General features: G+C 34.3%; 2 protein-coding genes across 3 annotated transcripts; one reads left to right on the forward strand and one right to left on the reverse strand.

Annotated features, from left to right (window-relative positions):
* The first annotated feature begins 521 nt into the window (after positions 1–521).
* LOC114732470 (clathrin light chain 1) lies at positions 522–3,839 on the forward strand. The gene is made up of 3 exons (XM_028919749.1): positions 522–973; positions 2,892–3,045; positions 3,166–3,839. The coding sequence occupies exons 1-3, from the start codon at positions 597–599 to the stop codon at positions 3,568–3,570; spliced, it is 936 nt and encodes a 311-aa protein (XP_028775582.1). The 5' UTR covers positions 522–596; the 3' UTR covers positions 3,571–3,839.
* A 1,398-nt stretch (positions 3,840–5,237) lies between these two features.
* LOC114732440 (cold-responsive protein kinase 1) lies at positions 5,238–12,474 on the reverse strand. 2 transcript variants are annotated; one of them, XM_028919719.1, is made up of 8 exons: positions 12,414–12,474; positions 11,889–12,347; positions 10,967–11,077; positions 9,448–9,560; positions 8,397–8,607; positions 8,044–8,281; positions 6,588–6,738; positions 5,238–5,923 (listed from the first exon to the last, which is right to left on the reverse strand). In XM_028919719.1, exons 3-8 carry the CDS (start codon positions 11,040–11,042, stop codon positions 5,609–5,611), a joined length of 1,104 nt encoding a protein of 367 aa, XP_028775552.1. In that variant the 5' UTR covers positions 11,043–11,077; positions 11,889–12,347; positions 12,414–12,474; the 3' UTR covers positions 5,238–5,608. The 2 variants fall into 2 exon arrangements, with proteins under 2 accessions (XP_028775552.1, XP_028775553.1); XM_028919720.1 differs by lacking the exons at positions 11,889–12,347; positions 12,414–12,474 and adding an exon at positions 11,206–11,866.
* Between the last annotated feature and the right edge of the window lie 6,922 nt (positions 12,475–19,396).

The raw sequence follows: 19,396 nt of genomic DNA on the forward strand, positions 1-19,396 counted from the left end.
TAAAATTAAAGTGTAAATTCATTAAGTTTTATGGTTTCAATTTTTTAAGAAAAATATTTACCATTTGTTACATGAAAAGGCTTCATGTGTGATTGATCCAATTGTAAACTGTTCTACACAATTTAACATCAGATTTAGGGATTGTCTAAAGAGCTTTGAAAAGTATTTTTTCGCAAAACTAACAGATTCCTTTTATATATTTATTTTATATATAGTAAAAATACTTCTAAAATAATATTTGGTCAACAGTCTTTTTAAACTCGAGATTTAAGCATAGCGCTACTACCAGACAACTTAGGATGGTTGGTTCAATTAACTTAATTCATAGTTAATGATTGACAAGCAATAAATTCCTTGTAATTTAACCAATTAATATTAATAGTACCATAATAATATAACCTTTTTATAGGCCTGGGCTATTAGGACTCCTTGTTTTTGTTATTTGTAATTTTTTAATTTCCTCTGGTTTTTTTTCCCATCGTCGCTGCGTTTTCCATATTTTTCCCCGTTAAGTATAGTCAAAGAGAGTTGAGAAGCAAATCCTCAGATACTAACAGCTCTCGAAACGCATTCTTGAGAGAGAAACGTCGGTAAAGATGTCTTCCTTCGATGCCTTCAGCGTCGACGGCGACGAGTTGAACGTCAACTCTTCTTCCACTCATCCCTTCGCCGACCACCACGAAGATGACTCCTACTCTGCCTACGACGGTGGCTACTCCAGCTTCTCCGGCGGATTTCCCACCGAGGGTGATGTCGCTGTTGACCACACCCCCACTGAATCGCCGGAGATCTTCGGGTTCAGTGATCCGAATCCCAATTATTCTCAGTCTCCCTTCGAATCGGTCCCTGTGGAGAATGGGAACGAAAACGGAAACGGATACGGTGACGGGGTCTTTGTCTCAGATGGGCCAGTGCTTCCCCCACCGTCTGATATGGAGCCGGAGGAAGGTCGCGCTCTTCGAGAGTGGCGCCGGTGAGTGTTTGGAGTTTATTCCCTTTCAGTTTGGTCTCTGAATTTGTCAAATCTCGTTTGGACTTAGATCTGCAATGACTTCGCTTTACTTTATAAGTTAAATTATGTGTTGATCTCGAATTTCCTTCTTTGATTTGCGTTTTCTCGTAGTTGCTTGTGGCATCAAGCATAAGGATGTTTGATCTCATGCATAGAAAGAAAAGAAGTGATGACTGATGAATATAGCTCAATCCAATTCTGCTTAAATAAGTCGTTTGAGCTTCGATAATATATGAAGATGCTAATTTTACTGGGGATCTAATATAATTATATGCGAGGGAGTCATTTCTATGTACTAGAGCTTGCCAAGTTCACGCGGATTAAACTTCTTGATTGTGCCATTCTGCTAGACGCCATTTTTGTTGGAGACAATAACATCTCTCTGAGTAGAAAGTCGTCTCCACCTTTGGAAGTTTGGATCTTTAAAAATCACGACGTTTTGAGGTGCTTTTGTGGGTTACTTTAATCGGTGGATAGATTTCAGGCTCTGCAGGGTCGGTGTTGTGTCCTGGCCTTTTTGAATTAAATGTTTGTGGAAGAACAGTGATCATTAACCTTTGACATGAGATGATCGCATGAGTTCTCCAGCTGATAATGTTCATTCTTGATATCCCCATTTCTCTCAAGGCTTTTAACTTTTATGGATCTAAGGAGCAGTTTGCAAGTAATTAGGAGGAAGAAGGACTTTCATTTCTGACTTACTCCATTTCTCCCTCCTTTTATATGGATCTAAGGAGTAGTTTGCAAGTGACTCGCTAGAGGCCAGTGGAGATCATCCATATCTAGCTCTTAGTTACAGTTGATGTTCTATCTTGATTCCTGAAAAATAGGAAAAACTTACTTGAATCTGATTTTTCATAGCACATTTCGCCCTCCCCCCCCCCCGGGGGGGATCCTACATTCAGGAGGCAGAAATTTTATCGTTGTAAACATGAATCATTATATGCTAAAAATAGGTGCATTTTGAAACACATCCCTGTAGTTTATCTCCCTATTTGACTTGATTGACCTAATTGTCTACGATTCTCCTCAGCAGTTTTTCTTTCCTGAGTTTATCTTATAGATTGGGTTTGGCCCTTTTCCTTTTATCTGATTGTGTGAAAAATAAAATAAAGCTTATCAATCATTGTCACTATTCAGTTTTTGCCATCTAGGCTTCAAACAGATGCCGAATCTGGCCAGGTTCTATTGTTACCATATTATCAATATATTTATAGAAGTTGTAGAAAGCTTTGGATAGTGCGGTTGCGTCAAGCCTTGTTTAATTTCGTAGTAACACAGGTTGTAAATATTTATTGGATTAATAATATCATATCCGAGAATCATATGGCTTTTCTCTGTCTTTAGCTGAAATACAGACATAAAATCTCTTCGATCTGAAAGTTGTGTAAATCTGCATTTACCCTTAACGAACACTAGGAGGGAAAACTCCCAAAAATAGTAAAACTTTGTTATTTTTGGAATTTTTCCTCACAGTATTCTTTCATCCTTATTTTCCTCTCATTTCCCCCCAATCCAAACCAAGCCTCATTGTATGGGGCTTGGGCTTGTTTACTAATAGATGAACGAATTGAGGTTTATTGGTTAGAAAATATATAATATTGTTTGGTATTGTTTAAGTTAGCTGTAGATGTTTATTAGAACGTATATAATATTATTTACTATACTATTGTTCAAATTCCTTGTTTGCTTCGCTATCAGAGGCAAAAATATTTGTTAATGGAAAAACAAGCCTTTTTCTTGCTATTTGATCTTTAGGTGATATACTTTGCTGGACATATCTACGTTCTCATGACAATTAAAAGGTTCATCATTTAGTGAAGTGTGCCAAGCTTGTTTGCCAACAACATCATTAATGTCTTTGGCTTCTCGTATGCAGTCAGAATGCTATTCTGCTAGAGGAGAAGGAGAAAAGAGAAAAAGAAATGAGGTTAAAGATTATTGAGGAAGCTGAGGAGTATAAAGTGGCTTTCTATGAGAAAAGAAAGCTTAATGTTGAGACCAACAAAGTTCAGAATAGGGAAAGGGAGAAGGTAAAGCTCTATACATATCTTGATGCTCTTTCTTCGGTTTTTCTGCCCCTTTTAGTTTTAGCCAACATACTCTTTCTTCATTTAGTTTAATAAATTGATTGATATTCGTCTGTGACACAGCTATACTTGGCTAACCAAGAGAAATTTCACAAAGAGGCAGACAAACACTATTGGAAAGCCATCGCTGAGCTCATTCCTCGTGAGGTTCCCAACATTGAGAAGAAAAGAGGCAAGAAGGATCAGGACAAGAAGCCATCAATCACGGTCATCCAAGGCCCAAAACCTGGCAAACCCACTGATCTCGTTAGGATGCGCCAGATACTGCTAAAGCTTAAGCACACACCACCGCCTCACATGATTCCTCCTCCTCCTCCTGCTAAAGACGCCAAAGATGCCAAAGATGGAAAGGAGGCAGCACCAAAAGCAGCGGAAGGTGCCCCTAAGTCACAGCCAAACGACTCCACGTCTAATGGTTCTGCACAGAAAGAAGCTCCTTCTGCTACAGAGGAACAGGTCGCTGCATAATTCTGCCTAGGATAATGAATATGATACCTCCACTTGGTTTCCCACCAATCTTTCTTCTCTTCTGCGATCCCATTTTGCCCCTTTAGTTTTTCATTCAATGCTTCTGTTTGCCATTAGTTTATAATGCTTATTGGGTGCGCTTTATTACCAACATCAATGTTTTGTATTAATTTGCTCATTATTGACAGCTATGACCATGGAGGAGATTAATGTCTATCAGTATGAGTTTTTTTTAAAAGAAAATGGAAATATGTCTGGCTTTTTTATTATGGGAGCAGCTCATGGGATCAACCAGAGTGGTTCAGATGTGAATTTTTGAATAATAAAGGCTAATTTTTTTTTAAAATAAAAAATCATTAATTGGGATCCTACTAGATTTCGTGATACTTACCACTTTGATAAAATTAATTGTACAAGCTTTGTTAAGATTTTTTCTTTATTATAGTTTTCTTTCTAATTTGTTTTTCAATTGAAAGCGCTTGATCCCTAGTCTGAATGTTTCCTCCTAAGTAATCGCGCTATGAATGTTTCATACTTGATTATAAATCGGTTCCTTGCGCTATTTACCCCTCCAAGGAGGCCAGAAAGGCGATTTATCAGTTGATGGTAAATCTTAAATTAAACGGCTTTGGAGCTTAGGTGATCAAAAATCTCTATTTAGCTTCCTCTTTGCTTCCTCTCTCTGTTTATTATTTCTACCATTAAATTAGATTTAATGCATTATAATAGTATTCTTATAATATTAATTAAACAACAAATATATATTTAGGCAGTTAGAAATTAATATGCACACATAATTCATAGATTTCTATTAAAATATTTTATAATTCTTTTATTTTTATCATGATTATGATAATATTTATTTATATATAGATTAAATTTATTTATATGTATTTTTTATTATCTAATATTATAATAATATTGTCATAGTGTATTAAATCTCATCTAATTTAATGGTAGAGATAGCAAATGAAGGAAAGTGGGGAGAGAGTTAAATAAAGACATTCCCCTCCCAATGGTTTGCATCCATTTAAGCCGAATTTTTAGTTTGGAGAATGCCCTTGTTTTTTAACCTTTACTTTTTTATGTTTTCTCCTGGCAAAACAACTCTATCAACTAATTTTAAACTTTTAGACTCGAGTATGAGCAACATGCCCATGAGCATTTTGGACCCGATGTTCTGGCCTCGTCCCTCATTTGACGGGAAGAGCAGCTGCACTTCTATGGGGAAAAAAGAAGAAATTATATACAGTCCCCCTGCACCACTAATTTTGAATAGGTTTGCCAGTTTATCCAATAACAACCAGTGTTTCACCAGGCATTGGTTTTGGTGAAAAGAATTTTGTCCCCTCAAGGACAAAGTTTTAAATTAGAGTCTTTGTAAATCCCAGAAAACCCTTTGTAAGAGCTATCTCTGATTGGGTCTAAGAATGCTCAAAATTTAATCTTTTTCTAATTTAATCAACTATGTGTTTCGTCAAGCCAAGTCACACATTTTGGATAGTGGAGGCAGCACGTGGCATGCTACCGTAAGAATCAAATTTGTTTGTTGTGCATATGAGTTCGCTTTCCTCTAAACAAATTCTAAAATTGAGTGAATATTTCTCAGGAGAGAGAAAAAAAAAAAAAGCATGGCTGTGTTGACTTAGTAAGGATTTGTCAACAAGTTTCAACCAAATATCTCATTTCTATGACTTCTTGATTCATTATTAGAAATTAGAATAAGTTCCAGTCCCTCGTGCTGTGTGTTGTACACATACCAGTCAACACGTAATCTCTCAATTACATGTTTTCTTAATGCAAATCTGCACAAGATTAACTAAATATGCACCGTTTGTTTTGAATTTCAATATGCTTTTCATTTCACAAAAAGAAAAAGAATAGACAAAGGGGAACAAAAGGCAAAAAAAAAAAAGGGACGGAGACTTCCCTCTCCTTGACATTTCTCTCCTACTGAATTACAAAGGAAAAAATCTCGTTTCTTCTGTGAACTTTGCATTCAACACTAGGGTCAATGGGAATTATATCAATAAAGGCTTCATCGAGGGGTCACCTCAGTAATAGTGGGGGGTAGAGAATGAGTTTGATTGCTAGTGGACGCAGTGGATACGTTCTTTTTAGAGGATTCTCCTGAATTCTGGAAGAATCCTGGCGCTGTTAGCTCCTTCTCATTGAGCCGGATTTTCCTGGACAGCATATCCAAAACCTGGGACATCAGTGGCCTTCTGTTTGCTGCCGCCTGTGTGCAGAAAAAAGCTACCTTCATGTACCTAATCACTTCTTCTTCAGGAAATTCTCCAATCTCGGGATCCACTAGCTCCAAAAGTCTCCCTTCTTCATGAAGTTGCCAAGCCTAAGAAAGTGAAAAGAGATCATCATGTTTCTTCCCCCGTCCCACACAGAAAGTAACAGACACATCTTGCATATGTCTATTCCAGAAAAGACGTCGGAAGTTAATGTTATATGGGACTTGTTAAACTATTTATGGAGTTCAAGGGTGTGAACTTGTGAAAGAGCATTATGCTTTGGCATTGAAATGATTTTTGGCAGTGTCAAACATTATATCAAACACGATTCTTACTGGACTGGGGAAGGAGCAAGGAGAGAACGGCACGTGTCACCATTTTTTCTACAACTTGAGTGGGGGGTTTACCAAAAATCAAAAGATCAAGTCAATAATTAACAGACATGTAAGCACGTCGGTCGCATTTTTCAGCGGGACTCCTTTTCTGACATGCTTATGCCATCAATAATGGCTTCGGTCATCGCATCTTTTGTAGACTAGGCCTACCTAAGAATTTCCTCCTTCAATGGGTCATCTATTTGTTCTGGGGTACTGAGCAGCAAAAGCGAGAAACTGTGATCGAGCCTAAATTAATGAAATAAAACGTGGGAATGTGAAATGAAGAGCGTCAAGGCATCATTATCATCAGGATATAAAATCATCTTAGGAACTTACAGTACGTGAAGCTTATTATGTTGCATGGTAGCTTGCAAAAGCAGGGAACAGAACTTACCCATTCCAAGAGGACTTTGTCGGTTCCCCCCCAATTTGCCCTTGAACTGCTTTTGCCACTAATTATTTCCAGTACAAGAACTCCAAAGCTGTATACGTCAGCCTTCATGGTTAACTGACCACCTAATGCATATTCGGGTGCTAGATAACCGCTGTGCAAATGAAAAACAAAGCAGGGTACGGTTTTAATCAAAACCAAGTATGGATTGACCAGAAATTGACAAATGTAGCTGGTGACAGAAATGCATAATAGAGTTCTTGAAGGGTTTATAATGTTACAAAACTGATTTTTACAAAAACAAAAATATGATAATAAGTTAACAGTAGGCGCCAGAGACATTTTCATAAGCAATCTATCGAGGAACTAGTCAAATTAAAAGGCCTAAACTCTGTACAAAAGAAAAGGGGGCTTAACCTCCAAAGAAAGGTCCATGACTGGTAATGTTTCTATTGCAAACACAAACCTTCGAAAGATACACATGCTACTAGACCTGTTTGCAGATAGATCATTGATTTTTATATTTTTGGAGATATGCATCTTCGGATTTTCTTCACTGAAAACATGGGAGTTAATCTCTGTAATCATGTTTCCAGCCCAGTGGCTCGAGCATAGAATATACATATCAGCAAATCACAATGGATTGTTCTCCACGAACTTCAGTAACATCAAAATGAGCTCTCATCTTTAATTAATATGCAGTCTGGCATTTCCGAATATTGAAAAGCTAGTTCAAAGGATGCTTTCATCAGTCATTTAAAGAAACATGATCTCCTTTATTCTTGTTTTTAATCAAACTCATCTCTCGAGTGCCCCTTGAATTATCATTGGAGTTAGGTGGAACTAAATTGGAGGCATCGTATTACAAAATTTTGCACATGGTACATCTCAAAGCTTAGGTTACGTTTGGTAGGAAGTATTGAAAATGAGAGATTGGGATTGGGATTGCAATTGAGAAAATCTATTAAAAAAGTATTTAGTATAAGAGATTGTTTGTCATATGAGATTAGCCAAACCCACGTATGTAGGATTGGAAACTACCATGGGGGGAAGTGGTATTCCCCAATCCCACCTCTATAGGTTTGCCTAACCCTATATAATAAACAATTACTCATACTAAATATTATTTTAATAATTTTTTTCAATTACAATCCCAATCCCAATCCCTCATTCTCAATGCGTCGTACCAAAAGGGACCTTAGAGTTTCCTGTATATCCAGGTCAGTCAAACTCTTCAGGGTGGATATCTTTTATTAATTATGGCTAGTTTAGCTATCCCACCCAGATGTGAAAGATTAACAGATATGAAGAATCCCTACTTCCTATAATCAATATTAGTAGATGTTTGGTGTGGATGAGAAATAACAGCGGAAAGGCCAAAATTAGTTGAGCAGGAGTGCTGGACTTTCCCAAGAAACAAACAGATAAAGTTTAACCAGGAATATGGAATATAACTTACGTTGTCCCAGCAATTCTAGTGCTAATGTGAGTGATGTCATCAGGGAATAATTTAGCCAACCCAAAGTCCCCTATTTTCGGGTTAAAGTCTTTGTCAAGTAGTATGTTGCTAGCTTTGATGTCTCTGTGCACAATGTGTGGAACAAGTTCCTCATGAAGGAATGCAAGACCCCTAGCGGTACCCATGCAAATTGCAGATCTTCTTCTCCAGTCCAGTTTGATGCCTGTATTTCTTGTGCCTACATAACGATTTACAGAAGAAAGGAAAGCATGATCAAATGTCTTTTTCCTCTCTTCAGCGTATCAATCTTACACATTGATTCTTAATTCACATGAAGTTTTTGTCAAATTTACCAAGTAATGCACGATCAATGCTGTTATTTTCCACGTACTCATACACCAGAATACGACTAGATCCTTGAACAGAGCAACCAATCAATTCAACAAGGTTTGGATGCTTAACATTTGATATAGTCTTGATTTCAGTCAAAAATTCAGGGACTCCTTGCCTTGATCCTGCAGAAAGGGTCTTCACTGCTACTTGTCTTCCATCCCTCAAGGTTCCCTAATAAAATTACAACATGAATAATAAGCAGTGGCTTAAGAGTCGTTTTTGACCTGAAGTGGCATAAAAGTTAACTAGAGCATAATGTTGAAATTTTATGTAACCTCTAGGCACTCAATTCAGTTTGTCAGCTTAAGCTAGCATATAACGTGACATCATATATTTAGACCAGTCTTTAGACAGCCTTCTATTCTAGTTTTTCAGTACAATTTAAAACAAACGGATTTACTTCTCAAAGCTGAAGTAATATTTATGCATTGAAAACATAACAGTGAAAAATTGATGGAGGCAAGATCCAACAATCCTTAGCCCACCAGAAGTACGATCTAGAAACGGCACCTAAGAGTATTGAAAATAATTTTAACAAGCAAAGCTGGATACTGAACACCCAAATTGTAATGTTGTTTTTGTGAAGAGTAAGTTAATTCCATCAAAGTGTATGTTGATATGTTGAGGAAAATAAATATTGCCTTTTTGCCATCGAGGAAAATAAATATTGCTATCTAATCATTATAAGACACCATATAAGAAAATATGTAAGAGATTTGCCTGTGAATGCCAAGGCTCTACAGTAAGTCAATGCAGAACATCTTTTTCACATATGACATAAATTGTAACCATGGAAATAGATTCTCAAAGGCCTTGGCGACCTTTGCTGGTCCCATTTTGCCACTTGCAGTACAAATGCGTCCTAAATATGATATTCAGCATGGAAGGAAGAGGAGAAAAAGAAATTTGCAAATAGCACTAACCCTGAAGAAGTATTATATGTTTAACAGGCTGACAAGCATATTAATCCAATAATAATGCAACATATGGAAGTGTCTTTAAACGTAATACCTGGTAAACAGTTCCAAAACCTCCCCTTCCTATCTTCTTCCTTGAGTCATAATTATCTGTTGCCACCCTTAGTTCTTTATCAGAGAAATTCTTAACATTATCAAGTGCAACGCCTGAGCATGTACATCAAAATTATTATGAACAAGTCATAGCTGTGTTGCTTATTCAAAATAAAACAAAGAGCAAAGTGGCACAGATACCCTAAAGGATGTTTGTTATCAATACCATTATTATATAAGAGAAATATACAAAATAAGGGACGTCATAGCCTTTTGAATTCCAATCAGAAATTTACTGTTTGAACTTGCCATAAATAACAGCCCAGGAAAGCTTGACAATACTCAAGTTGAGCTATTATTAAAAAATTTAAACAATGATCACCATGGATCTAGATCCCATCTTCTCTGTACTTGGGATCTAAATACCAATATTACTTGTTTAGTTTGTTCTGTGTCGTTGGTCGTATTAGTGAGCGTAATTCTTTTATTCACAAAAGAAGCTTCTCCTGGCCCCAAAAAAACCAAAGAAAGAGCAGGCCAGATAGAAGAGCTCATAAAAAAAATAAAACAAAATATTCTCAGATATAAGCAGAATGAAATGGCAAAAAACGGAATCTCAGAAGATGCAGCAGCAGACATGAAAAAAATACAATCTCACTTCAGTTGCTAGATGTGCTGTCAATGTAAAACTCAAAACTCCAAGATCCATAAAATGACAACAAGTTTCTAACGACCAACAAGGACTCCAAATCCCAAATGTGAACTTGCTAATTAATGAAAGTTTTGGAAACTCATGAGCAACTTCTTGTGAAATGAGATTATTATCGCTCAGGTCATAATTAAGAGAAAATATTGGGATGGAATGGAAAGGATGTGATGTATATGATTCAAATTTCCATGGAAAGCATTGTGAATAAATTTTCATATTATGAGCATGACATTTGTAATAGAGTTGAGGCAGACAAACAACTAAAAAAAGAAAGGAAAGGTAATGCAGCCAAGATGAAACATCATGTACGAAAATGCAGCTTCCTCTCAAGCAGACATATGGAGGAAATCAATTAGCAGTCCCACGAGACATTAATGAAACATAAGTCAAGAAGTCCCATAATATTAAATAATAAATATGACATACTCTACAGCACGTCAAATGCTTTTAACACAGTGCTAACGAAAGGTCTCCTAACTTTTTAATGAATATGGAGCCATGTTATAAACACACTTCAGAACTTGCAAAGAACAAAAACATTTTTCTAATAGTACAGTTCTTATTTTCAACAAATGCATACAGCTTGCAAACAGTGGGGGAAAAAACGGAATTCAATGGATAAGGATATATTCAATCATTTTCAGTAGATAAACCTTGACCAATCATTTTCAGTAGATAAACCTTGACTCTCCATAATAACAAAAGAAACACGCTGATAGTATAAGTTTCCACAAATGAAAATGAAATTACACGAACTTATAACCTTATTGAAGTATAGGAATACAAAAGCCAGCAACTTCTAGGCCCTTACCATCAACGTCATTAGGATTATGAGTAGGACTCCTTTTCCTCTTTATAGTTGAGGCTCCAAAGCAGCCACAACCCATAATGGTTCTGCTATATGACTGCTGGAATCTCCGATCTGCATTATATAACAATTCCAAGGTTACTGAAATGCCATTTTCCTGGCATCTCTAATGCAGATGCTAAGAATGTGCATAAGCGTGAAATTGGGGATGTGAAATTAAAGAGATAGAAAATAACAACGACTTTAGACTTATATTATGCCGCCGAAAATTTTACCATTCTCCACCCGCTCATTTCAATCCTACCAAACATAGAATACCCTAAAAGACAGCCATGCACAAGCGTAGAAACACAAGCACAAGCAACGACATGCAACAATTGATACTATCTTCAACTAACAAGATTCTGCATTCTTTCCTACTTGATCTATGGAACTTCTAATTCCTAACAAAGTGAAACAATTACTCAGAACAATCAATAGAATTCCAAAAAGTCAACTGTTTCAAGTCGATAGTTTCTTGTCCCTTCCTTCGTTCAAGTGAAGATTACAAGATGCACAGCGTCTTCAAATCGAAGCATTGAAACGAAACTGACGGATATATCGGATTAACGATGACTTAAAAAGTGAAAAATCAATTTCGAAAAATACAAACTAAGCAGACGCTAGCTAATCCTAACTCATATCAAGCACGCGAAGTTCCCGGTCCATAAATTCTGCACCCATGTATCCACGCGTCTCCTAGAGAAAACCCAATTCCAGCCATAAACCTAACCCACTACGTGACTATGATTTAAGTCACCAACTCAAACGCTAGAAAATCTCCATAAACACTAAATTACTAGCAAATCAAATAGCGAAACCAACAACGATATATCACCATATAACAGCCAAGAAAAAAATAGTTTCCAGCTTGAGAAGCGAGGACCTCGTTGGTAACCCAATTCCGCCGGACTATGTATGTCACTTTCAGCTCTTCAAGATGGAAGCAGAGATGGTGGAGGGAACATGGAAATGGAGAAAATATACTTTTTCCCAGTGGTCGATGAATAATAATAATTAATTGATAATTGGCAGTTTTATAGCACAGTGGTTGGCGTTGATGTGCTTCGTTTGGATGCTGTTCGTTCCTGGATGTGGATGGTGAAAGTGTGAAACGACTAAGAACAGTCACGTGTCCCACCTCACAAGCTCGGACTTCTTCTGCTTCTTCAACTCATGGGAAGATTTCCCACCACTTAGATATCCTGCCTGTAGCAGAAAGTGACCGTTTTCTTGTTCAGTTCAACCTTTTGCTCCGTGGCTACAAGCCTTCATAATACCTTCTCGTTTTCGGAGAAGCATCGACTGGTCATTGGTTGGTTATCTTTCACGGCTGTTTTGAAGTCTGCAGTCAATATATGTAAATCAAAATCAAGATAAATAAATTGTCTTATTCGGAAAAAAAATCAACCTAAGCGGTCGACTTGTCTCATTATTCCTGATCATGAACGTTGAGTTCAGACTGAACATGAGCAAGGTTGGATCCGTCTTCACCCCCGATCCATGACGCAATTCGAGCCAACCGGTGCCCGAATGTTAGAATCCAGCTTTGACTAAACCCGAAACCCTTGTTAGAAAATTATTTTAAACATATGAAAAATTCTATCCGTCAAGCAAAAATATAGTTAATATAATTCAAATCGATTTTTATATTAAAATTTTGCAACAATTTTTAGAATGTGAGTATTTGTCTTGATCGGAATCATTCATGTTGATAATTTTGAATGGTTTATATTTAACTTAAATATTTTTGACATAAATACTACTCCTCCGGTCCTTATTATAAGACCCAATTTGACTTTTTATTTGGTCCTAATTATAAGACCCAATCCATTTTGTCTCTTATATTTATGTATTTTTTTCAAGATAATCCTTCTGATAATGATAGTTTTAGCCAATATACTTAATTAGCAAGGATATTTTAGGAATAACAACACTTATTTATTATAAATAACCAACTTAACTTACTTCCTTAATCTCCTCAAATAAGTCAATTGGGTCTTATAATTAGGACCGGAGGAGTATTTTTCTGGTCTTCAGGGGTTTTTTTTTTCACTTCAAAAGAAATAAAAATAGTGGCCATGTTTCTCTTGCGCAGTTATGAACTTTCTCAGCTGACAAGCCGTACGTTAACCACCACAGGCTAGTTACCTCAACCTATGGGTGAGTACAGATTGTACAAACACAGCCAACCTGATATTGTCTCCGATTCTAATTATAAAAACTAGTTGATTAATTTAAAGAAATTAAAAAAATTAAATTAATTATTTATAATAAATAAGTATTATCTTTCCTAAAATATTCTTACTAATTAAGTGTATTAGTTAGAACTACTATTGTTAAAAGAAATGTTGAGAAAAAATACATAAATATAAAAACAAAGTAGATTGAAATATTATATTTAGGACCAAAATAAAAGTCAAATAAGATTTTATATTAAAGACTGGAGGTAGTATATAATTATATACAGTTATAACACATGCGTTTTTCATACTATTTTTTTTATCAATATATAATATAATATTCATATTATGTGTCTCATTCCAAGTTTTTTTTTTAATAAATTTATTGCCAGGCCTAAAATCTGTGGTCAGCGGGACGTAGATAAAATTCATGATTCAAATTCTCTTGGCATAATCTTAAAAAAGGTACTCTTTGTTTTTTTAGGCCAAAAATGTTTGTTTGTGAAAATATAATCTTTTCATGTTTTTTTAAACAATGAAGAAATATTTGAGAATGTTATGAAAATACAATCTTTTCATCATAATTACAAACCAAGTCGGTTATTCATATAGTTTAACGTCAAAGGGAAAATATTTTTCAAACTCACCCAACATGAAAAAAATTCAAAATTTTGGTAAAGATATGCTTAAATGAATAAAGCAAGTCTTATTCTATGTGATTTTTTTTTTTTGTTGCTAAAGCATAAGTCTTTGTCTATTACAGGTAATTCTACTTGAAACACTGTTAAGTACTAAATATTAGTACTTCTCGTAACGGGAATTCAAACATTAAATCATCACGTCATGAAAAACTAATCTTTTTTATTAGACTCAAGCCCCTTAGTTATGTGATGATCATTTGTTAATGGGAAGCAGCTGTGATGGAATAATGCCTACATTTTCAACATCACGGTCTCAATTTGAAAAGTCGTACAAGTTGGACGGCAACAAACAAGGAATAATTTAAATTTCCAACATAGAAGGAAAGGAATGCAGCTACCTTTATTTGACTTTTTATAAAGTAGCTTGCTGGAAATTTTTCGTAAAAAAATTGCAAAATTTATCTCCTAAAGTTTCCTGAATATTTAAGTCTCTGAGCAGATGCAATTTTTCTTGAGTTATTTATAACATATTTTCAATTATGTATAAATATATTTTATTTTGCATTTTATTGAACTAGGTTGCACATGATTAGAGAAAAATTGCACTTACCAAAAAAATTTTGTACCTTAAAACAAATTTCGGATATTTTTGCACAATAAAATATGTAATGAGATTTTCTTAGAATATTTTTTTTTGCTACACTTTTGAGAATATCTTTTTATACCAACGTTTATCTGACTTTTGCCTCAGCACAACTGTGTACACTAGAGAACCACCGGTTCAAAGAAATGATATGAACTGGCCCAGAAGAGAAACAGCTAATAACTAATGAACCTAATAATGATAGCTCGTGGATAATATAGTTTAATTTGTTGGGGTTTTTTTTAATCAATATTACTTGATTGAATTTTAATTATCAATTGTTCCAAAAAAAAATTTTGATGAAAAAAACATGGCTGGGATGTCAAGATATGTTGTGTCTGGTTTTCTAGAAATTAAAAACGAAAAGAAAATTATTCCCAAACATGAAATGGCTTTTTCTATTGACGTAAAATGGTTAATTTCCAATGTCATGAAGGAATTAATGCACATTTAATTGACCGGCGCAAAGCAACAATTTTGTGTTATAGAAAATGAAGCAGGTTATAAGACTTTTAAGTTTTGACAGCAAAAATTTGAAGTCTGAATGTAAAAGTTCACATTAATTAGCTATGACCCTGAAATGTGAAATGGATCTAATTACCTAACAATTTGATTTTGTTGTGAAAATTTTCTGAATAAATTATTGTACTTTTTATAATATACTACCTCTGGTCCTTAATATAAGATCTTATTTGATTTTTATTTTGGTCCTAAATATAATACCCCAATCCGCTTTGTCTTTCATATTTATGTATTTTTTTTAAAGGTAGTTCTTCTAACAATGGTAGTTCTAACCAATACACTTGATTAGCAAGGATATTTTAAGAAAGACAACGCCTATTTATTATAAATAACTAACTTAACTTCTTTCCTTAAACCCTCCAAATTAGTCAACTAGCTCTTATAATTAAGGTCGGAAGTAGTACTTTTTTTATAATTTGAAAGGGGTGTTTGGAACACCCCATAATTACTTTCAAAAGCACTTTTTCATAAATCGAGACAAATTCCTCCACATATTTACTTCGTATACTGTAAAAGTACTTATAAAACTATGATTTTGTTCTTACCCAAACACCCTCGAAGTCTGAGTGCAAAAGTTCACATTATTGCAGTAGTTGACGGTTTGTCGATAGAAATTTAAAATTGAAGATGGAACTTCTGGTTGTCATTCGTTTAGTCATACTCTTATTTATTTATTTTGACGAAGAAAGCGCATCAACGCAAACTAAATGCTTAGCCAAGCAAGCCTTCCCTTTTTTTCTCCCCATATGGTTAGGTATTGGTAATCCTATTTAAGATACCATAAGACACTAAACATGGGTACCTCATCACATTATGAAATATCAGTTTTTTCTGTTAGACTCAATCCCAGCTGATATAAACAAAGTGTGCTAAACTATTGATATCACAACCTATCAGAATTTTTTTTTTTTTGGGGACTGAGAACCTATTTAATCTAATCCGTTGTTTTCCCCTCAAATGTTATGATGATTTTGTTTTAAAATGATCATAGCCAAACAAGCCTTACTAAGCCGTTGAAATCATGACATTTTATTTGCAATCAAAATTAGACATTCCATCGACGAGAAATTTAACTGTGACTTTTGGCTGGGGGGACGAATAGTCAACAAAGTTTTGGTACGAGGTTTCAAATACTTAATTTAAAATTGCTTGTGATTATTTATTTTAATAGTTTTGAATTACTATTTTAATTAAAAATCAGATGGAAAAGGGTTTTTCAAATGTGAGCACGAACAAATATTTCAGTATATATTATTTAATTTAAAACATAGAAAAGTATTCATATATTTATTACCCAATTTCGGTAACAAAATTTATAAATCACATATTATCATGTTCTAACTAATAACAATTTTTGTTTAGTTATACGGTGAGGGGAACAAAGCCAATATTTAGTAGCATGGTAACAATAAGCTGAGAGGAACAAAAATTAAATTTAAAAGTTATTATAAAGATATTTGCCTAGTACGAAGAAAAGAGGGAGGAAAGCGAAAATTTTAATAACTTCAGCCTAGGAAAGAAGATGGGGATGGAGCGAAGAAAAAATTTATAAAAGAATAGGTAGAGAAAGAGGGGAGGAAATTTTCTTTAAAAATTTTTCGCTCCATTTTCCCATTTTTTGTAAGTAGATTTATTAAAAAGCTTCCTTTGTCCGCTTTTCTCAAAATAAATAGATGGCAAATTTGTCACAAAATTAAAAATTCAGATCCCTCAATTTAAAAAAAAAAAACATTAATCATTAGATTGTCATCTAACAATCATTTCGAATAGTTTATAAGTAACTTATAAATAGTTTTTCAATAATAATTTTAAAAAATAAATATGTGAAAAAAATTTATTTTGATTTACATAAAATATGTTTATAAAATATTTTTATCGCTGTCCCAGACAGGTACGCTATTCATCCCCAATACAAGGCGGTCTCAGTCGAGCCAGCGTAAGTCTCAAAATGTGGTCAGCTTTAAAAGTTGGACACAAATTAAGAAAAGACGGCGGTAAATGGCAAACAGCCTAACAGGTTGAGCAGGAGACAATGGGCGCCAGCAGCCTTATTATACTACAACTAGAGTACTACTATTTCAGCATAATAATAATTTATTGTTGACTTAACAATTAAAAAGTATTTTTTTTTAAATACACTCAGTATCTAAAATATATACTACTTCCCATCTTACATATAAAAGCTAGTTGATTAATTCAAATAAGTTAAGAAAAGAAGTTAGTTAGTTATTTGTAATAAATAGGTATTATTTTTTCTAAAATGTCTTTGCTAATTAAGTGTATTGGTAAGAACTACCATTATTATAAGGACCACCTTAAAAATACTCCTCCGGTCCTTAATATAGGACCCAATTCTTGAGTTGATTTTGGTCCTAAATATAAGACTCATTTATTATATCTATCAATTTTCTCTAAATTACCCTTATGGATATTCCCTCAACCATAATCAAGTAGAAGAGGGAGATGGGGTATTAAGAAAGATGATTATGGTGTTTTAAGAAAAATGTGTCACTTTTCTTATAATTAACTAACTTACCTAACTTCCTTAATCTAATCAAATTAGTTAAATGGATATTATATTAAGGATCGGAGGAGTATATAAATATAAGGGATAAAGTAGATTAGAGTTTTATATTTAGGATCAAAATAAAAATCAAACGAAGTATTATATTAAAGATCGGAGGTAATACTTGTAAAAATTATTTTTTAAAGATCTTGTAGGAAAGAATATGGGTTTGTTTGGTTTCTTATTTTGAAAACAATTTTTTATTTTTAAAAACAGTAAAATTAAAAAATTGTTTGATAATTTGTTTTTAATAACATGTTTTTAAAAACTCAAAAAACAAAAACAACACATGTTTTTGTTTTTGTGTTTTTTATTTTTTGTTTTAAAAAATTTGAGAAATTTTCTTTTCTGTTTATCTATTATCAACCACTTATCATTATTAGCGACCACTATTACCTATCAAGTATGATTTTTTACATGATTTTTAAAAAATTTTATCCAAACAAATTTCTTTACTTTTTTTTTTGAAAACAAGAAAACAAAGAACAAAAACAAATAGGCCCCATATTTTTTCTTAAAAAAGGAGCTTAATTTAGTTTTCATTAAAACAATAATACTTTTCATTTAAGATAAAATAAACTATATGTACTTACAAAAGATACCATGGAATGTAAATTCTTTTAAATAAATACGATCCATTTCAAGAGATAATATAATTATCATCGTGGGCCAAAAATAACTTGGATTTTCTTGTTTTATTTAAACACCTTTTAAAAAGCGCCGGGTAATTGGGAACGAGAGAAAAAGCCCACATTTTTAACCGAGAACCGCCATAACATCTTTTAAAAAGGGCCGGGTAATTGGGAAAGAGGGAAAAAGCACCACATTTTTAACCGAGAACCGCCATATTGGCTTTGCCCTCCAAAAACCCTAATCCTAACGGTCATTTGCAAGCGCCGACATTAGCGCGGGAAATTGCACGAGAGATGATCAAAGGGGTTTACGGTTTCGCGCCACCAGCTGGGTCTCTGATTATACCTGTCGACGCACCAATTTCAGGGTCTAAGGCTGACTTGCTTGCTTGCATCGCCGTTGCAGAAGAGACTGGAATCGGGTTCCCTTTTAACTTAGTTAGTTTCAGCCTTTTGTTTTATCTTAGTACCTTTTATAGTTAGGTCGAATTTGTCCATGGCTTTATATTGAAAATTTTCATCTTATTTTGATTCAACAATATACGATTATTACAATTCAGAGTATATATCTCTTAGAAATCTAGTGAGTTTGTCTCTTCTTTTTTAGGTCAAGAACAAACCTGCGAATAATGAAACTAACATCAAATTAAGCTTTCCGACTACCCGAAAGAGGATAATGGAATTATATGAACTAAGTGGAGTCTGGTTTTCTAAATAAGCTAATAGCTAACTTGCCTATTTCAGACAAGCTAATTAATTAATACAGTATTAAACACAGTTATAAATTGATAATTTATTGAGATATTTATATTTCATCAAATATTCAAAATGAGTAGTGAGGCACTGTGAACTTAATTACTAGTGGCCTAATGCAAGGTGCAAAGATATATGTTGGGATCTCGAGAAAATAGAGATTTGATTTTGCAAGTTACCTTCACTTTTGAGCCAAAGTGATAGATTTTTGTAACCGAGGTTTCGTGTGCGCCTTAAAATTTCCACGGAATTTTGGATCGGGAACTGAAGTTTTTTCCTACTATAATTGACCGGACTAGTTTGACACTTTAATATTGATCAATTAATTACGTTTGGCTGATCAATTTTTAGAAAAGCAAGGCAAATTGCATTGGGTCTGTGATTTTCCAATTGCCGAATTTGTTGAGTGAATATTGTTGTGATACATCTGCTCAACTCATTTTGGCAAAATTTT

The sequence above is a fragment of the Neltuma alba genome, unplaced genomic scaffold (genome assembly GCF_004799145.2).
Source record: "Neltuma alba isolate B1F8T4 unplaced genomic scaffold, ASM479914v2 tig00012912_pilon, whole genome shotgun sequence".
In the NCBI taxonomy this organism is placed as follows: domain Eukaryota; kingdom Viridiplantae; phylum Streptophyta; class Magnoliopsida; order Fabales; family Fabaceae; genus Neltuma; species Neltuma alba.

Excerpts from the sequence above, each read along its gene's own strand:
- LOC114732470 (XM_028919749.1), top strand. The coding sequence starts at position 597 with ATGTCTTCCTTCGATGCCTTCAGCGTCGACGGCGACGAGTTGAACGTC. Across the intron at positions 974-2,891 it reads GCTCTTCGAGAGTGGCGCCG|TCAGAATGCTATTCTGCTAG; the intron begins GTGAGTGTTTGG and ends TCTCGTATGCAG. Across the intron at positions 3,046-3,165 it reads AGAATAGGGAAAGGGAGAAG|CTATACTTGGCTAACCAAGA; the intron begins GTAAAGCTCTAT and ends TCTGTGACACAG.
- LOC114732440 (XM_028919719.1), bottom strand. The coding sequence starts at position 11,042 with ATGGGTTGTGGCTGCTTTGGAGCCTCAACTATAAAGAGGAAAAGGAGT. Across the intron at positions 8,608-9,447 it reads GTTTTGGAACTGTTTACCAG|GGAACCTTGAGGGATGGAAG; the intron begins GTATTACGTTTA and ends TAATTTTATTAG. Across the intron at positions 8,282-8,396 it reads CATTGATCGTGCATTACTTG|GCACAAGAAATACAGGCATC; the intron begins GTAAATTTGACA and ends ATCGTTATGTAG.